We start from the raw sequence: 19,375 nt of genomic DNA on the forward strand, positions 1-19,375 counted from the left end.
TTAGAAACTCCATTCGATTTTATCATAGGCTTTCTGCATATTAATCTTTAAAGCAAAATATTTAGCTTTCCTATTCCCATGTCCTCTTATCTTGTGATAAAACTTATTTGCAAGCAAAACATTGCCATGAATACTTCTCTTGGGTAAAAAGGCAGTCTGAAATGGACCAATAAGTCTCTGAATGATAGGCCTCAATCTATTTACAATAATCTTGGAGATAATTTTGTAAACCACATTTGTCAAACTGATTGGGCGAAAATGTTCCGGGAGTGTTGGATTCATGATTTTTGGAATTAAGGCAATGAAGGAATGATTTAGCTGTAGGGAGAAAGAGCCAGAAAGGAAAAAAGACTTGACTGTCGCACTTATTTGATCACCCACCAAATTCCAAAAATGCTGAAAAAAGAAGGCCTGATACCCACAATCTCGTCATTATCAACTCCACTTAACAATTTTAATTTTTCACCTTCATCAAGACATGGAGCTTGAACATTGAAAATCTGCGACATAAGATCAGGTTCCGAAGTAGTCATTGTCTCCTCAAAAAATTCATTGAGCCTATCACCTATATGTCTCCTTTCAGTTAAAATTCCACCATTTCTATCTCTGATTGAGTGTATGTAATTTCTCTGTCTTCGACAGTTTACCATGTTATGGTAGAACTTTGTATTATGCTCTCCAAATTGGAACCAATCTAGACAAGCTTTATGCCCCCAATGATTTGCTTGCTGCACAAGGATATCATTATGTTCCAGTATCAAATCATTCTCTACCATAAATAACTCCTCTGTCTCATTGTCATTCTCTATTAAACTTTGAATCTCACTCAGTCTCTGTATAACAACCTCCAACTTATGTTCAACCTCGCCAAACACATGCTTGTTCCACCATCTTAAATTTTTCTAGCAGGTTTGAAGCTTTTTACATAAAACAAAAGAAGGAGAACCTCGCAACTCATTTTGAAAAGCATCTTTTATCTGGTCCTGACATCCTCCATGTTGTGCCCACATTATTTCAAACCTAAAAGGACGTCGGACTGTTACCCTATCTTGAATCAACTTTAAAATCAGAAACTTATGATCAGAACTGGTGGCCAACTCATGCCGAACTCTACAGTCAGAGAATCTTGAACGCCAAACTTCATTTGCCATAATTCTATCAATTCGTTCCCATATTCTGTGACGACCATTTTGTCTATTTGTCCAGGTGTAAATACTACCCACAAACCCCAAATCAAACAACTCACAATCATCAATCATATCCAAGAAAGTCCTAACTTTGGAATAATTAAAAAGTTTCCCCCCACACTTTTCTTCTGGACATGTTATTTCATTAAAATCTCCCATGAGCAACCATGATTCATCATTTGTGGGTTTAAACATAGTAAGAACAGACCACTGTAATCGCCAAATGCAAGACTTAGAGTTGCCATACACACACAACAAAATGAAACATTCATTTATTCCATTCACTTTTACAGAGACTTTACAGTGAATGAACCATGAGTCGGACATAATCACTTCGACAATAATTCCACAAATGATTGTCAATGATTTGATTATTGACGACCATGCAAAATCGCAAAGAAAGCACCTGTTACAATTTCCCCGTATGTCTTGCAGTGTTATGTTGAATTTGTTAGTCAAACGTTATTTCCATATAGAGTTAGCTCGCAAATAATGTCCATGATATACAGCCAAGGACAAGGTCGCTATAACTTACGAGTTACGAGACTTACTTTACTTCGTTATGTCGTACAAGATTTACGACCCTGAACTTTGATTATAAACTAGCCTTTAAGCCCGACCATTGCCAGGCTTGCTACATCTATAGTTAATGATCAACAATTATTTTTTTCAACATAAATACAAACTACATCAAGGACTCTTAGGTTGGCTTCTTCAACTCAATAACATCAAATTAACCAATCCGGTTTCTATTACCGACAGCAACACCTAAGTCAATCAGACTTGATAGTGATTATGTTTACCATTTTGATGATCCAATGTTAATGCAACCAATCAATAAAGAGGAAATCAATGTTGTCATGCTTAAACTTTGTTATACACTAATTTCATTACCGAGTAAAACCTCGTTAAAAACATTTAAAACTGAAAACATAAGAATAGACTTTTCATTTATGCCTAAAGTAGATATAGAGAAACTGAAGGTAGTGGATATTTCAAACAAATCACTGGGGAAGCAAAAGAGCTTACCCCCATATTTTTAGTCATACCAAATGAACATCACAGATTACACATTAAAAAAATGATAAACAATATAAGGAAAAGATTCATCAAAGAGATTATCATACATTGTTATCCTATTTATCTTCTTCATCATCAAAACTCAATGTCTGGCAAACCGAGGTCTCCATAGCCCTTTCCTCTTCACCAAAATATGACTTCTTTCCCACTAACTCGGCCACTTTCTTTGCAGGTCCAGAATCTCATGGACTCTCATATCTGTTTCGAATAGTTCTAATCTTTGGAAGAACATCAGCAACATTCATGCCCGAATGGGGGTTATTGTGTGTCAAAATTTTGTATGTCAATGCTTCATTAGATGTATCCACCTGATTTTCAGTATTGCACCCAATCTCAGGCAGAAACACACATGTCTTTCCAACCGAAGAACGCTTCTTATCGCACTTGTCATTTCCAGGCAATGACAAAGTCGATGGGATAATTAATATACATGCTGACAAATATATGGGTAGGAATGGGAGGAACTTCAAATTTTACAGTTCCATCATTTTTCACAGTAGCTATCCTGTTCAACATTTTAAGCTGCAAACTATAATATTGCTCGTCTAGATAGTTAAACACTTGACTCAGTATAACAGAACATGAATATATAAACAACTCCTACTTAACAAAGAAAATTTGCATTACCTTTTTACGAACAGACATCTTGTCGTAAAAAATATGTGCAATCTGTTCACCAAGTATATTACCCTGTCTACGTCTCTTAGTATTTCTCTTTCTCATTTTTTGTTCCAATTCTTCGGCAGAGAAGATCCATATGAAGCTTTCATTATCTGAAAAAATCCAAATAATATAAGGGATTGAATTTTGTGCTACTGCTACTACAAAGGGATTTACATTAAAATGATTGAAAATAATAACAAAAAGAAAATGGGAAACAGAGACAATAATAGTCACTTAAATCTCTTCAAGAAGAATTAAGAAGATAGGGAATACGTATATACAATTTATCTATTACCTTCCAATTGGGTGCGTAGTCCCTTTTTCCATGGCAGAAGCTATAGCAAGAGTACAACAAGAGCTTCCTTTTCCCAACTGGGAATACAACAGAAAGATACTTTTGTGTTATCAAAGCCTACTTGATGTCCATGAATGGGCTCTTATCGTCTTTAAAATAATGAGGAATTACAAATCTGATAAGAGAAGAGATAAATGACAGGATGTACTCACCCAGTCAAGCAACAAAATCTCCATAATTCTAGTCTCTACAACACTCAAGCATTAGCTAAATTGGGAACACGCTAAGGACTTCAAAAGGTTCTAGCCTGCTTCTAGGTTGCTCTTCTAGGTTCCTTTATCTAAATAGCAACTTCACTCTAACATTGGTAACAACATCTTGAGTGTCTTTTTCTGCAAAGCTACAGTTTAAATTGTAGCTATATTTATCAAGATATGAACCCTAAGTCCGATTCCTTCAACTGTTTATGTAAAAGCTGCATCTTGGCAATATGAAGAAATGTTGTAGTTTCAATCTAACACTGAACAGTCTGATGAAGAGGACACTAATTAAAGAAAATTATCATTGCAATCAGAGATGCATAACAGGCAAGCACTCCCACCAAAAAAAAATGCAAGCTTTAGTTTCTTAATATATATGATATCATTGAATGAAATTTTTTAAACAATTTACTCGGTTCACACAGGCAATTAAATCCTAAAAAAACTATAGGGTTTCAGAGTTGCTAATTGCATTGATTGAATCGATTAAATTCACCTTCATATGCAGATGATATAATATAAAAAGCCTGAATTGCATCAAGAACTCAAAAATTCATTAGGAAATCAAAACTACTATGTCATATAGCCTAGAGTTAATACTAAATATCAAAATATGCTCTGAAAACTTGAATCATCCTTGGGTGTAATAATAAGGAGTTCACCATTATGAAGCAACAACTTCGGCCACAACAACAAAATCACTAAATAAAACTAAGTTGACCATCAACTACGTAAGAGCATATGCATATTAGTTGTTTCTTCAATTGAATGAAGCAAATCAATCAGCTATGTTCAAAACTAAACTTTGTTCTTTACACTTTGGTTGATGCATCTGTCATAAGAGAAATTCCCGACAAACAAAATGCCTATCAAAACCAAATCCTATTCCTACATTAAAAATGAACCAAGAATCTTGCTGCTGATTGAGGTAAGAATAAACAACAGTGATGGCAATCTGCCTGCCTGTGGGTTTTTGTCTATTCCTAAAGGAAAGAACATGAAAAATATCAAAGGATAAAAAATAGAATGTACCAGAAGACAGGTAACAAAGTGCAATACAAAATACACAATGTTGTTTAATATTGGTAATAAATATCAATTTATGCTACTGAAACTTGAATCATCCTTCATTTTATTTATGCTACTGAAACTTGAATCATTCTTCATTGTATTTATGTAGGAGATCTTGAATCATTCTTCATTGTATTTATGTAGGAGATCTCATTTAAAACCAATCAAAAAAAAAAAAAAAAAAAAAAAATTGACTACTCAAAATAATTAAAATTGAAAATCAACCTATGAAAATGTCACAGAGCAGACCACTAAACAACTACAAAAACAATAAAACATAGATGCTCTGTAGTTGTTTCTTCAACTGAATGAAGATTTTTATAGTATGCTATGCACAATCTACGCTTTTGTTGAAAAATTACAAAAATGATAAACATCTCAGAGATAGAAAATCATACCTTTCTTCTTCTTTCTAAAAGTAACTCGATTTTATCACGGCTAGGAAAATTCTCGACAACAACTCCATGCCGAAGTTGAATGAAATTGGACTCTTTTCTATCTCTTTTCTAATTTGAGAATAAGAATAAAAAAATTGTACGAAGGGGAAACTGATAATTATAAAACTACCCAATCTGCGGCAAGGAATTTTATGAGAATTTAGAGAAGATCTCTGAAGATTTGTTTTTTTTTTAGCAATTGACCAATAAACTATAAAATAGTTTACTCCAACTTCGGAAATCTATGTAGTTTGATTTAATCAACTATAAAAATCAAGGGGTAAACCTTGGTTTTATGTTTTAGCTAGGTTGGAGAGAGGGTGACGATGGGTGTTTCTCGACTTATTTTTTTTTTTTTTTTTGGGACTCTTGTTTTTTTTTTTTTTTATGTTTCTTTCTTTTTAGTTACAAAGGGTTGTTACGCGAACAGTTCCCAAAACTGGGCGTCGGTTTGTTTTTTTTCCAGCCGAACTTTTGTCAACTAGCACCGCAATCTCAGAATTGGTCTTCTGTTTCTTACTTGGGTTAGCATTATGCTCATTACTTTCTATAACAGTTGAGAGCACATATGTTATTTCTGGAGTCTCAGGTTCCTGGTTTCCCATCCAAATTTGGAACAACTGAGAGAGTTGCTCCCTTCGAAGTAAAACACAACGTGTTTCCATCAGCAGGGGTAGAACAAACCGATATAAGAAATCCAAAACACTAAGCAAAAATTCAAATGAATGGAAAACTGAGCGTAATAGTTTGCAAACATCAAATTTTAGTAAACAAACAAACACCGAAAAGGAAAGAAAGAAACCAAACGAAGATGCAACAACAGCATGGTAATCATAAACCAATCAGAAATCTAAGTTTAAAATTGAAAATCCTTACTTGTAAAAACTTTTCAATGTTGTAATCGATTGTTATCAAACTCGTTTGCACGCGGAAATGAATCTCCAATTTCAATTCAATAAAAGACTATTAGGGTTTTGGAAAACAAAATTCCCAAAATTTAGAAGGGAGGGAGGGGTTGATCTGTTATTGAGCATGAACGTCTAAACTCTAGCCCCAGGAGTGGGGGGTTTCTCTTCCACAAACCCAAGAGAGTCATCACTCGTGTAGTTCATCAAATTAAAATCCTGATTATACACTGCCCTCTGCAAGGTGTGGTTGCCAATAGGCAGTGCTTTCTGTGGATTTGCTTTCACAGCGCGAGTTTGAGCAGCGGGGGAATTCTCTTGATGGGATTGTTTCGGATTTTTTGGGATTGTTTGGGATTTTTTTTTTTTTCAATACTGGGTTTCTCTTATTTTGTTAGAGAAGGAATTTGTTTTCTTTTTTCATCAAATTGAAGTTTGAAGAGTTTGGGTTATGTTGTAAGAGGAAGAGAGAGGTTAGGAGGGCGCACGAAGGTTTTACTTTTGTACTTTCTTTTTTGGTTTATTTTTCCTCATCACCACCACTACCTTGTCGTTTCTTCTCATAAACTAGACACTCCAACTTCTGATCAAGATACAAAGCATAAGTCCGTACAAAAGTAGAATGGTCCCAAAAATTAGAATGAGCCTCATCTCTAAAATCAAACAAATTAAGTAACCTCGTACCTTTCCTCGTAGCATACAAAATCACTTGTTGAAACACAGGATCTCCTTCACTTAAAAGCCTGTGAACTAACATCAAAGCTTTTAATCAAACAATCCAAACACATACATTCTTGAATAAGAAGTGTTAGAATTTCACAGATATATATCTCGTCCGTCGGGTTGTCATCATGTGTCATGGCTTTGACTATGGCTACTTCTAGATCTGGTGTTGTATTGCTTGCTACTTTTGCTATTCCAATACTTGTTTGGTCTTTTACTGTCCCTGATCGCTTTTCTCATTGTGCTAGATGACATCTTAGAAAAAAAAAAAAAAAAAAGTCAAAGTTGGAATTGGAGGATGGATCTGTTTGTTTTTTAAGAGGTGGTGTTTATTAGATTTGATTAGAGATGAAATCGGAAGAACCAAAGTCTGACTGACAGAGACCACAAAAGTAACGGGGTAAAGGTACTATTTAAGATGGAGTTGAAAAAGATACTTACATCTTATGTTTTAATTGAGGAAGGAGAACAGAAAAGTTTGGAAACTTCATGTGAATTTCTATTTTTATGTCTAATAGACCATGTACTGTAAAAATACTCGTATCAATATTTGGCAGCAGCAAAAGCCATGGTGATACAACACAAAGAGTGAAGGCACATTTTTTATTATTTGGCCGGAGGTCAGAATTTTAGGATAAGTTCTACCAATTTAAAAAATTGCCAAAAAAAAAAACAAAAGGGATTAAAAAAAAAACTGTCCTGTCAAAGCATATTAATGGAGTTATAGAGCCTATCAAAGGTGTTAACATATATTAGTTGGTCAGAATTGTAGATAATAAACAGAGGAAAATTAATACACAATAGAGACAAAAATAAGAGATTAGGAAAAAAACAATAAGAACCAAAAAGGCACCTTTTTTCTTAGATCTGGAGAGGAGTTCGGTTCAGCGGATGGATTGATTAGACTGAGGTTTTTGACGAAGAGTCTTTTGTTTTTTTTTTTGTTATTCTTTTGGTTATAAGGTTTGGTGAGAAGAAAAAGACCATTCGTCTGAAGACGTTTTCTTGCTTCTTCAGAGGCACGGAGTTTTAATTCAAGTGTGTTTGTGGAAATAGGGAAACCTAAAGAGAAATCGATTGATTCTTTAATTTGTTTTGAAGAAAGTTATTTTTTTTTGGGTGGGGTTTTGAGTTTTGACGAAAGGTTTATTTCTCTTTTTCTTTTATTTCGGATTGCTACGCGAACAGTTTCCAAAACTGGGTGTGAGTTTGTTTTTTTTTCAGCCGAATCATTGTAAAAGTTAAGGTGTCGATTTAAGATAAAAAAGGGGGCTGACGTGTTAATGGTCTTAGGATTGACTGCTTAAATTCATTTATGCAATTTCTTGAGAAAGTACCAATAAAATTACCTTCATTGCGCATTCATTTCTACGACGAACAATTGTTTATTTGCTTGCTCTTACTTGATGAGTTGATGTTACGTCGGACGTCCTTGGCAGGTTTAAAACCTATATCAACAAAACCACAGTTCATGAGGGTTAGTAAAACATCTCATCTCTGATTTGTGATTTAATCATGATAAGAGAGCTATCATCTCAACTGTTAGTAGCTTTAGAAAGCTCACAAACAATGCACAATAACCTGATTTCCAATCCACCCATTTGTTTGCATAAAATTCCAGCTAGAAGAATCTTTGCGCTAAAGGCTAGCTTTCTTAGTTCATCCATCGGTGAATTGAAAGGAGCGAAGTTGTTAGGGTCTCAAAAAATGGTGAGGATGTTGCTAGCCAGAAAACCCATCATATAATCTAACTACTGAAAGTCTAAACCTTACCTTCTCCTTCGATTGAGTTAAGTTCAGCTCCAGCACACCATACATGAGTGAGATCTACATTTAAAAAGAATAGTAATGAGTCTTGTGTTCTTACAATTACAACTCACTTAACACCAAGTGGACTAATCTATCATTCATACCAATTAGCTATATGAGAATATGAATTCATACTAAACTCATGACAATGCATTGTACCAAAATTGTATACTAAACGCATGTTTTTACTGTAAACCAATGTGAAATTGTGCACTATAATACAACTGATAATCACTCTTAAAATCAATTCTATATTACTACGTATGCAGAGAGAAAGAAATAACAAAGTGTATGAAAATCAACCCATAGATTTTGTGATTGATAGCATCAACCTCGTTGGACCTGCTACTTGAGTGTTAATATTAAATCGATATTAAACTGAAGTTCATGATAAATGTGTATGAAAAAGAGATTATTAAAAAAGGAAAAAATGTGGATTCAGGTGTCTCTCTTGTCCAGGCAAAGCGTCAGAGACTCAACGCGTGTCATTATCAACATAAAGGTACATATTATATAAAAAGATACATGCACGTATATTATATAAAAAGATACATGCCTGTAATCTTGAATTAGTAATCAAGATAGGGGCAAACAACAATAGAAGAGGAATAAACAAATAATAACTGAAGTCACAAAACTATTCCTACTTCCTACTAAGTACTAAGAGTGGCACAGTACTAAAGTAGTCATAGGCATTACCCTACACAAAGATCCATGTTTATTGTATCTTAGTATGTGCTAAGTAGTCCCTGAATTGAATGAACAGGTTGAGTTACTTAGCCTTCTAGTTTTGCTTGTCAGTTTTGGTTGTGAGGGGAGCTATGCTAGGTGTACTTTTTCAAGAAGATTTATGAGAGGGTCATGGACTAAATATTAACTACTAAGACTACTACTTAAATTTTAATTTTTTTTTTAGTAGATTATTGGCAATTATGAATTTCTTTTCTTTCTTCCATGAGCAAAACCTATGTCTCCGATGGTTGTACATCTATTTTCTACATGATTACATGCTAAAAGCATAGCGATGCCCTTTGATGCTAAATGGATCATAACTGTAGCAGCAAACATTTTCAAAGAAAGTAGGAATCATGAATGCAAAAATGACTTGAGATAATTGAACGGTACATACTTTTGATTTATAGAATTATATTATGTCGGGAGTGATATTTATAGAGAACAAAGATGTAAGCCAACATCTTTATGCACCACCACATACCAGAGACTTAATTATTTATATAGGGAGCTGTTCAAATTAGAAATGGTTTCCAAGTTATATTATTACTTGGATTCCTAAGCCGAAATACAACTCAAAAGCTAGAAAAGAAGTTTCATTTAGTAAGTAAAAAAAAAAAAAATAGGGGAAATAAGAGATAAAAATTCGACTTTGAGAAATCTAGAGAAGACTTGGGTTGAATGACAGAGGGCATGAATAGGAGATGAAGATTTATGTATTAATTTAAAATTGTTTAATTCAGAAACATAAGGGGTGCACAGTAGTGTTTCATGACACAAAATATTGCATCTTTTTTTTGTGTGTGAGAGAGACTTGAAACTTCAATAATGTTGGTAGGGTTATTGCAATAGTAAAAAAACAATCAAAACAATGGCAATCTACATAAAGAGTTAAAGACTAATAAAGAAAATAAAGATTTGTTAGTTACTACTCACGGGAAATTACCTTTCCATCAATTACGACCCAATAGTCATCTCGTGTGTTGTGCTCTCAAGCTTCTTTTAAGTTGGACGGGTTAGGGTGCAGTCTCGGCTCCTGGTTGTCTGGTAAAACTAATAGTAGTAAATGGAGAACAATGAATTGAAGGATATTATATAATTTATTTAGATGTGACGACCACAAAAGCAAAGAAATATACCAAGGCAAATCAAAGAAATGAACAGGTACTGCACTACGCACTTACCAATGAGGAATCCATATGTCCCAAGAAAAAACTCACAGAAGAACACGTTGGACCATAGTCATTCTCATAAACAATGTGAAGACCTCATAAAGAAGTCAACACGATTTAACAAAGAATGAGAAAACGATATAATTTAGCGGATGAGCTCAAGACTGGACATATTATTGCAGATATACGAGACATCGACTCTTTGGCCATAAAGTCCCATGTTCTTCGCATAAGATTGGGCACATCCGATCAAATGGCCATCCTCGAGAAAAATCCTGATGGATTTTGCATCCCTCTCAAGATCGCCACTTGCAAAACCTTGATATGCCATGTCAAAGAAGGGGAAATGGCCTTTCACCTGAAATTAACAGCATACAGTATATGTGTATAAACCACTGTTTCCTCTCACTCTTAAGAAAAAAGACATAAAAATGAGTATGAGTCATGTTCTGCTGGCATGCCCTACCTTAAACTGATATGAAATCTCTCTCCATTGCTCCTCTGTAGGATCCACTCCAGTTGGATTGTGAGCACATGCGTGAAGCAAAAAGAAAGAGCCATTCGGAGAATTCTTTTTACAGAAAATATAGGAGAACAAATCAAAGGAGAAATTATCAAATGGGGGAATTTTCAATAGAATGTAAAGTAGGTGGTTATTATATATGTTTTATGTACATTAACATCATCCATCAATGCAGCAAAATCTAGCCCTTTTGTCTCAGGATGGTAGTAATGGAAGACCCTCTAAGGCACATTAGCATCTCTCCAAATGTTATGATGACTAAGACAATGCATCATTTAGAATCTTGAATAGGTCACAAATATATATGCCAAAGAATATTAGGTGCAATATTAAGGTCTTCAATCACATTTGGCAAGGAGTGCGCCTCTCCCTAGGTTTGCACATGATTATTCTTGAAAAATGTTTACTTACAGCTAAATTGCTATGATAAACATCTTTTGATATTTACAAACCTTTAACAACGTATATGCAATATAATTGTATAAGCCAAGTATGTCAAAAGAACATCAAGTTTTTCAGGCACTCACTTTGACTAGGTTGGCACAGTATATAAATTTGTGACTCGGGCCGAAACGCTTACGAAAATCTGCAAAAAGTCGGCAAGCACCCGGTCCCCGAAAAGAGCTTGCACGGCTGCAATTCGCTTGTCTTTGATAAAATCAGAATTCTCTCCATATGCTAGCTTCAATGTTTCTTCAACCATTTTCACACTTCCTCCCATGGGAAGATACTCCTTGTTACAAACAAGAACAAATGCATCCATTTCCTTTGTGCAAGTCCGGTGAAGACCTTTCAATCTGAAAAGAATGAACTTCGTGTATTTAAGCAAGAGCACCTAAAACATGTAGCTAATTTGCCGATTTTTGGGTTTACACATATAATTAGGCTTATGTAACATCAGTTTAACATGATCACATAGAGGCTCAAATGCAACTTAGTATCGAAAAAAAAATAAATTCGATTTAAATAAATGATCCAAATCACATTATTCTCTCTTTCTAGGTTTACACATATAAAGAAAGAAAATGAAGTTGAGACTTGAGAGCACATATTGGCTCCAATACAAATAAGGAAAATAACCGAATAAAGGAAGAGAAAGAAATCACAAACACCTTCAAAGAAACAACACTACCAATACAAACAATAAAACCAAACAGGAGGTAGTGAAAAAAAAAAGATAAACAAAAAACAAAGAGAAAAAACCTGGTTGAATCTAATTAAGGCACCATTTTAACAATGGCTTTACTCTCTATTGGATCTTTTTTTTTTTTTGTGTGGAGGGCTTGAAGGGATGATCTTAGTTTAATTTTGGAAGAAGAATAAGAGAGAGGGTTTGAAAATATGATTTTTTTTTTTTTTTTTTTTTTTTTTTTTTTTCAAGGGTGTTTTGTACAATTGAAAAGAGAGTATGGAAAGAGGGGTTTGGTTTTATCTATTTTGGGTTACGAACACCAAAATAACTAAACAAAGAAGTCGTTCAAGTAGAACAAATCCATTACTACAATCACCGTCAACCGCAATTGATACATCAATATCAAAAGGAAAGGGTTTTGGATCATCTACAACAAATGAGATTTTAGAGTAAAGCTCAGATTTGAGAGTGGAGACTGGTGCACAGAGAGGAAAGAGTGGAGTTCAATATTGATTAAAAGAAACCATAACACTCATGGATGCCAACTAAAACTTTGGCATATGCCTGATGTTGCTGCCAATATGAGTTGCATACTGCATAAGTAGAACTACTTATCGTTTCCCCAGCCATGCCCCATGAAACCCCATCAACAGCATGGGTTCTAGCAAAAACTTTGGTGATTGAGTGATTAATCAACATGAAAACAAAACAACATAAGTTGAAGTTGCTTATCTAGAATTTCTCAAATAAAAAACGTAACATCTTTTGGTATTACAATCCAAAACTACAAACCAAGAATTATTCAAGTTGAAGCCTTCATACCGATTCTAGTGGTACCGTCTCTGGTACATGTCCACCGGTTTGAAAGAGCTTGAAAAGATCATTAAACTGGCCATGGATGTCACCGCAAACAGTAACTGGACTGTGGATAGGTTGCACATTTGACTCTTCAATGAGAATCTCTTTCACCTGAGAAATTAGGGTTTGGGGATGTTTTTTTTTTTTTTTTTTTTTTTACGAACAATTACTGAAATTTTTTTTTGGGAAAAGAGGCGTAGAATTCCTTTTTTTCTTCCGAATTATGGCAAAATCTGATGTGTCAGTCTCAGAGAAAAAAGAAGGGCTGACGTGGGTGCCCAGAAGCATTCTCAACTACTCAGTATTCATGGTCTTTGATGAGTGTTTGAAAAGAAGTCAAAATTGTAAAGTCCTCTTCTCCTTGAATTTGTGCCTCATGAATATCGAATTACCGTGAACTGCATTACAGTGCCTCAGCTGTTGATGATTTGGCATCTTTACTATCAGCAAAGCTGCTTATATTTTCTTCCTCTTTCTTTCTTTTGCACTAAGGCCCAAATAGACATAAGCCAAAATGGGTGGCGTAAGAACCCTTTCTTCTAAAATTTGTGACATATGAATACACAATAATAGCATAGAAGAAACCAAGATAACATACATTATCAGTACTATCATGCATAATCTTGTAAAACAAAAACAGAGGTTGTAAAATCACTTCTCACACTCAAATATGGGCATACATACATTTTTTTTTGCACACAGGTAAGGATTTTGTTTAGAAGAATAAAGAATGTTATAGCAAGATGTAAAGGTGTGATTCAGCTTTCCTTTACATACACAGTTGAATGGGAACTAGAATGGATGATAGAAGGGACCAAGTTCGGCTTGGGAGCTTAACTGCGCCTACGATCTTGCTCTCCATTCCGAGGGAGAGAAGAATCGTCCGGCGAGTTCATAGGAGGGTATTTATAGATGTTGAGAGTGAATCCTCGCCCACCACGTGTAAAGTGTACCACAAATGTGGGGCCTCGATTAAGGAGGCATGCGAGACCTGTCTTTATAGGTCTGCTATGATGATGGGGATTAGTAGTCTGGGCAAGTAGCTGGCGCCGTTGGTCGAGAGTGGTGGCGATGATTAGTAGCTTGCGGCGGTGGTTTGTGAAAGTACACCTTCGGTAATGATTGCATATGGATAAGAGATGATGTCATAAGTCGAGGCGTTCTGCGTGAGATCGTCTGTTCGACCTGCGTTATCCTGGAGCGAGCTGAAGTAGACCACCTACATAAGGCGAGTTGCTTATGAAGTGAGCTTTGAGGACGTTGACATGAGATCGGTGTGGTATTTCGTTTATCTTTGGACCGTGTCTAATATTCATTAGATGTGAATATTACTCCCTCACACAGCCCCTTCTCAGTAGGTCTCTTTATATGGAGAAGTGATCTGCTGAGAAAGAATGGTGCCACGTGTTTAGCATATGTGAGGAGGCGAACGGATGTGAACAGAAATATTCACCGTCTTTGGAGAGATCGCTTTAAGTATTATATAGCAAACCGGTGGTGGATTGAGGCGGATACCGTGATTGGCACGTGTTTAGCATAACTTTGAGAGTCTTGTAGCGAGTTAAGCAGCCTTTAGAGCTCTGAAAGTGTATGATCTTTGAGAATGTTGGAACTCCCGAGAGTTTTTAGTTCGAATAGATGGTTGGCTCGTAGAGCGTTACGCGACCGAAGTTGAGCGTGGGTCGAGGGACCCTTAGAGAGCTCGAGTGTTCGTTCTAAGCGTATGTAAGTGTGTTGCTCCAATGAGGTCAAGGGACCTTGTAAGCTTATGGAAGCATTCTGCTTTCGCGAGAGCGTGGTCGTCAAGGACCCTTGTAAGAAATGGAAGCGTTCTGCTCACGGGAGAGCGTAGGTCAAGGGACCTTATAGCACTTATGGAAGCGTTCTGCTCGCAGAGAACATGCTAGCTTAAGAAAGTGTATTGCTCATGGAGAGCGTTATCACTGAGTTGATCCTAGAGATGTAGGTCTGCAACTAGCGAGAATTGGAGAGGCTATGGAGCATGAAAGCTCAAGAGAGCGTGCTGCTCACGGAGAGCGTGTTAGCTTATGAACGCGTATTGCTCACGGAGAACATTCTCACTGAGTTGATCCTAGAGATGTAGGTCCTCAGTTAGCGAGAATTTGAGAGGTTATGGAGCATGTAAGCTCAAGAGAGCGTGCTGCTCACGGAGAGCGTGTTAGCTATGAAAGCGTATTGCTCACGGAGAGCGTTCTCACTGAGTTGATCCTAAAGATGTAGGTCCTCAACTAGCAAGAATTGGAGAGGCTATGGAGCCTGTAAGCTCAAGAGAGCGTTCTGCTCGCGGAGAGCGTGTTAGCTTATGAAAGCGTATTGCTCACTGAAAGCGTTCTCACTGAGTCGATCCTAGAAGTAAAGGTCCTCAACTAGCGAGACTCGGATAGGCTATGGAGCTTGTAAGCTCAAAGAGAGCGCTCGCCATGGAGAAAGTGTTAGCTTATGAAAGCGTATTGCTCACTGAGAGCGTTCTCGCTGAGTCGATCCTAGAAGTATAGGTCCTCAACTGGCGAGACTCGAAGAGCCTATCGAGCTTGTAAGCTCAAGAGAGCGTGCTGCTCACGGAGAGTGTATTAGCTTATGAAAGCGTATTGCTCACGGAGGCGTTCTCACCGAAGTTGATCCTAGAGATGTAGCTCCTCAACTAGCGAGACTTCGGAGAGGCTATCGAGCTGTAAGCTCAAGAGAGCGTGCTCCTCACGGAGAGTGTGTTAGCTTATGAAAGCGTATTGCTTTCATCGAGGCGTTCTCGGAGTCGATCCTAGAAGTATAGGTCCTCAACTAAGCGAGACTTCGGAGAGGCTCGAGCCTATGAGCTTCAAGAGGCGTTTTGTGCTTGAGCACGTTTGAACTCCCCGAGAGTGTTTTGTTACGTAGAGACCGAGCCGTGAGTGGTTTCCTCATCTTTGAACTAACAGAAGATGAAGCGACCTCGGCCGAGCTGGTCTCGGTGATTGTTTTCTCGACGGAGGAATGGAGATCTTGGCAACAGGAGTTGGTGCGACCTCACGGTCTTGACAACAAGAGCGGAGGCGACCTCTGGGTCTTGCCAACGCGAGCTGAGACAACCTCTAGGGTCTCGCCAATCCGGGAGAGAAAGTGGTGACGCTATGTAGCGTTCGAGCTCAAGTGAGCGTTATATTCAGCTGGGTGTTGTGACCCGAGTGAGTCTGTGGGCATCCTGCTTTGGAGATCGTCGTCAATAGCTAGCCTTGAATTGGCGTGACTATAGTTAGCCCCAGTTTTGGAGCTTCATTGACTAGCCCCAGTTCGGAGATGGCTGTGGCTAGCCCCTAGTTTGGAGCTTGAAGAACCTGTACAAAATGCGAGAGTAGTAATTCTGGAGATGCATAGAGCATAATAACTAAATTGAGCCTATTGAGATGACAATGACTAGCCCCAGTTCGGAGAGATGGTCGTGGCTAGCCCCTAGTTTGGAGCTTGAAGAACACATACAAAAATCACGAGCTATCTGAGAAATCAGAGTAGTAATTCTGGAGATGCTTAGAGCATAATAACTGAATTGAGCCTATTGAGATGACAATGACTATCCCCAGTTCGGAGATGGCTGTGGCTAGCCCCTAGTTTGGAGCTTGAAGAACCTGTACAAAATGCGAGCTGTACAAAATGCGAGCTAACACCAAAGACTTAGTACGACCTAACAGTAGTAATTTTGAAGATGCATGGATCATAATAACAGAATTGAACTTGTTTAGATGGCAACAATGAGCCCCAGTTCAGAGATGGTTGTGGCTTGCCCCCAGTGTGCATCGGAGCTTGATTGACCTGCACTAGATCGAACTAATATCCAAAAGAAATTAGAACAAAAAACTGTTAACTTGGAGACTTTTCCCGCTGGAGCAGGGTAATGTGCCCGTTCATTGTGCCTAAGTGACCGACTAAACTCTGGACTTGAGCTTCGAGGCTTGCCATGCTTCGTGGGCTTGAGACTTTTGGTTTCTGGAGTTTGGATTTATTAGGTGGTTTTTCAAGAAATCGAGACCACAGACGGTGCCAATGTAAAGGCGTGATTCAGCTTTCCTTTACATACACAGTTGAATGGGAACTAGAATGGATGATAGAAGGGACCGAAGTTAGGTTGGGAGGCGAACTCGCCTCACGATATCTTGCTCTCCATTCCGAGGGAGAGAAGAATCGTCCGGGCGTAGTTCATAGGAGGGGGTATTTATAGATGTTGAGAGTGAATCCTCGCCCACCACGTGTAAAGTGTACCACAAAGCGTGGGGTCTCGATTAAGGAGGCATGTGAGACCCGTCTTTATAGGTCTCCGCTATGATGATGGGATTAGTAGTGCAGGCAAGTAGCTTGCGGCAGTGGTCGATGAGTCGGTGGCGATGATTAGTAGCTTCATGGCGGTGGTTTGTGAAAGTACACCTTCGGTAATGATTGCATATGGATAAGAGATGATGTCATAAGTCGAGGCGTTCTCCGTGAGATCGTCTGTTTGACCTGCGTTATCCTGGAGCGAGCTGAAGTAGACCACCTACATAAGGCGAGTTGCTTATGAAGTGAGCTTTGAGGACGTTGACATGAGATCGGTGTGGTATTTCTGTTTATGCTGGACACGTGTCTAATATTCATTAGATGTGAATATTACTCCCTCACACAAGATATGAGTTCTACATTCATTGGAATTTAAAACAGAAGGAGTGCAAAGAAATCCAAATCAAATATATAGTATGCCTTGTATGGGCATTCTAAACAAGTGACAAAGGAAGGCCTTGTGTTGCTCCATATATTATAGAACCCCTTCTTTACTGCAGCATCTGCACTGAAGTTAATTTCCTTCCCTCAATGTATGGGAAATCTTCCACTGTTCTAGCTTCTTTAGCGATATTTGCCATGCATCTTGATTTCAATTGCCAAGGAAGCTTTCCCTCTTTGATTGCTAGAACCACTGCCATAGAGTCACATTCGATTCATAATTTTATCCAACTGTTATCCACACCTATTTCCCACTATCCATTCTGCCTTTGCAACCCAATCTGGGTGGCATTATTTCCTAAAACATAGCAATAAAGAATCGAACACTATAATCTACCAAATAAAATCAAAGTGTTTTTAATTGCATCAAAATAAATAAATCAACAACTAATTGATTTACTACCAATGAGACCTTAGGGTACATAAAAGTTAAATCAACGATTAATTGGTTTACTATCAATAAGACCTTAGGGTACATAAAATTTGTTTATGATCAATGAATATTATCATCCCACTATAAAATAAGTCATCAAAAAAATTGTTTAGACTTTTAAATATTATATACTTTTTGCTTGAAATTTTTCTTTCGAGCGTTGTTAGAAATATTGTTTTACATTGACAACGCAACCGCAGGCCGCAATGCAATTCACGGGTAACTTGCTGTAAAACACGCACCTGCAATGCAAAATTTGTAAACCAATTCACGGGTTATAACTTGGGTGTAAACACATTGTGACGAAGTCACATGTTATTTCTAGTAATAAACACTTCAAGGTAAGATTGGCAGGCTTCACTTACTAGACCAGTGAATTCAATCTCTTGTATTGTATTGGAACTCCGTGATGTGCTCGATTATAAGCCAGTAACGAACTTCTCAATATACAACTTGTGTATGTGTGCAACTAATTGTTCATACAATCATACGTAAGTGCTTTACTGATCGAGATGCATCTGCAGAATGTTCTAAATCTTCGTGACACCACCCTAGTCATGAATGCTACCTCTCTTATAAAAAAGAATGATAGAATATGACGATTGGTGAATAAGATCATCAAGAAGTTTTGAGAAGTGGTCAGTTCCACTGGTACTGCTCTTGTTGGACATGGTAACACTTCTTTTTACAGTTATGGCTGTTGTGAAGATGCTTTAACCACCCAAAAAAATAAGGGATGCATAGAACAAAGGGTACCCTAGAACAAATCCAAGGCCTTACTTCTTGGAGATTTCTTTAACCAAATGGCCGACGAGGAAGTCGATTTCTAAAAGCAGAGATTTTGAAAAGTAAGCTGGTTCTTGGATGGGAAAGGAATCGTGGGTTTTTGTGTATGTCGTTGTTCATGGGCCTTGCTATGACAAATGGGGAGGTCATGGGCTCATGGCCAGCCGGAGTCAGGTTGCTAAATTGAGTGGTCTCAATTCGAGCTAGTTTAGATGGGGTTGAGCCGTTGAGGTGAACCATAACAATGTCTTGACGGCTTATTAAAATCGCTTTCAAGAACAAGTGGTTATAGTAAATTGGTGCAAAGATTCTGCATAATCCTATGACAACAAGTCAACATTACTTCATATATTTATTGACTGATCGTGTGAAACTGACTATATATTACTATAATGAAGCGCGTTTACAATTAATCAACCAAACTCGTAGTCTTTTGTTATTGTTCTACAAAGTACAAACTATGGACAGTATGCAACATGATGATGTTAATGTGATGGGTTCATGGGCCAAACCAACTTTACAAAAGTACAAAGGCACCAGCAGAACAATATCTTTGACAGTCAACA

At 37.4% G+C, this 19,375-nt stretch overlaps 1 protein-coding gene, 2 long non-coding RNA genes and 2 other non-coding genes across 7 annotated transcripts; all 5 read right to left on the minus strand.

The window, feature by feature from the left end:
- On the minus strand, window positions 1–1,151 carry LOC147491839 (uncharacterized). The gene is made up of 3 exons (XM_086567343.1): window positions 1,044–1,151; window positions 423–902; window positions 1–318 (listed from the first exon to the last, which is right to left on the minus strand). The coding sequence occupies exons 1-3, from the start codon at window positions 1,149–1,151 to the stop codon at window positions 1–3; spliced, it is 906 nt and encodes a 301-aa protein (XP_086423469.1).
- Window positions 1,152–2,178: 1,027 nt separating this feature from the next.
- LOC147491840 (uncharacterized) lies at window positions 2,179–5,437 on the minus strand. 3 transcript variants are annotated; one of them, XR_015199601.1, is made up of 3 exons: window positions 4,955–5,437; window positions 3,226–3,400; window positions 2,179–3,040 (listed from the first exon to the last, which is right to left on the minus strand). It is a non-coding gene; the product is annotated as an uncharacterized LOC147491840 (long non-coding RNA). The 3 variants fall into 3 exon arrangements; XR_015199600.1 differs by having other exon boundaries at window positions 3,226–3,302; window positions 4,955–5,428; XR_015199599.1 differs by lacking the exon at window positions 4,955–5,437 and having other exon boundaries at window positions 3,226–4,665.
- On the minus strand, window positions 4,035–4,161 carry LOC147491841 (small nucleolar RNA snoR137). Its single transcript, XR_015200508.1, has one exon. It is a non-coding gene; the product is annotated as a small nucleolar RNA snoR137 (small nucleolar RNA).
- On the minus strand, window positions 4,510–4,646 carry LOC147491842 (small nucleolar RNA snoR137). The gene has a single exon (XR_015200509.1). It is a non-coding gene; the product is annotated as a small nucleolar RNA snoR137 (small nucleolar RNA).
- Window positions 5,438–17,536: 12,099 nt separating the features above from the next.
- On the minus strand, window positions 17,537–19,006 carry LOC147491843 (uncharacterized). Its single transcript, XR_015199083.1, has 2 exons — window positions 18,389–19,006; window positions 17,537–18,265 (listed from the first exon to the last, which is right to left on the minus strand). It is a non-coding gene; the product is annotated as an uncharacterized LOC147491843 (long non-coding RNA).
- Window positions 19,007–19,375: the final 369 nt, after the last annotated feature.

This window comes from Coptis chinensis, chromosome 6, assembly GCF_015680905.1.
Source record: "Coptis chinensis isolate HL-2020 chromosome 6, ASM1568090v1, whole genome shotgun sequence".
Lineage (NCBI taxonomy): Eukaryota > Viridiplantae > Streptophyta > Magnoliopsida > Ranunculales > Ranunculaceae > Coptis > Coptis chinensis.

What these genes read in the sequence shown, in the direction of transcription:
- LOC147491839 (XM_086567343.1), bottom strand. Translation starts at nt 1,151, where the DNA reads ATGGCAAATGAAGTTTGGCGTTCAAGATTCTCTGACTGTAGAGTTCGG. An exon ending in TAAAGTTGATTCAAGATAGG is followed by an intron (nt 903 to 1,043) that starts GTAACAGTCCGA and finishes CAAACCTGCTAG; the next exon opens with AAAAATTTAAGATGGTGGAA. An exon ending in GAGTTGATAATGACGAGATT is followed by an intron (nt 319 to 422) that starts GTGGGTATCAGG and finishes TTCTCCCTACAG; the next exon opens with CTAAATCATTCCTTCATTGC.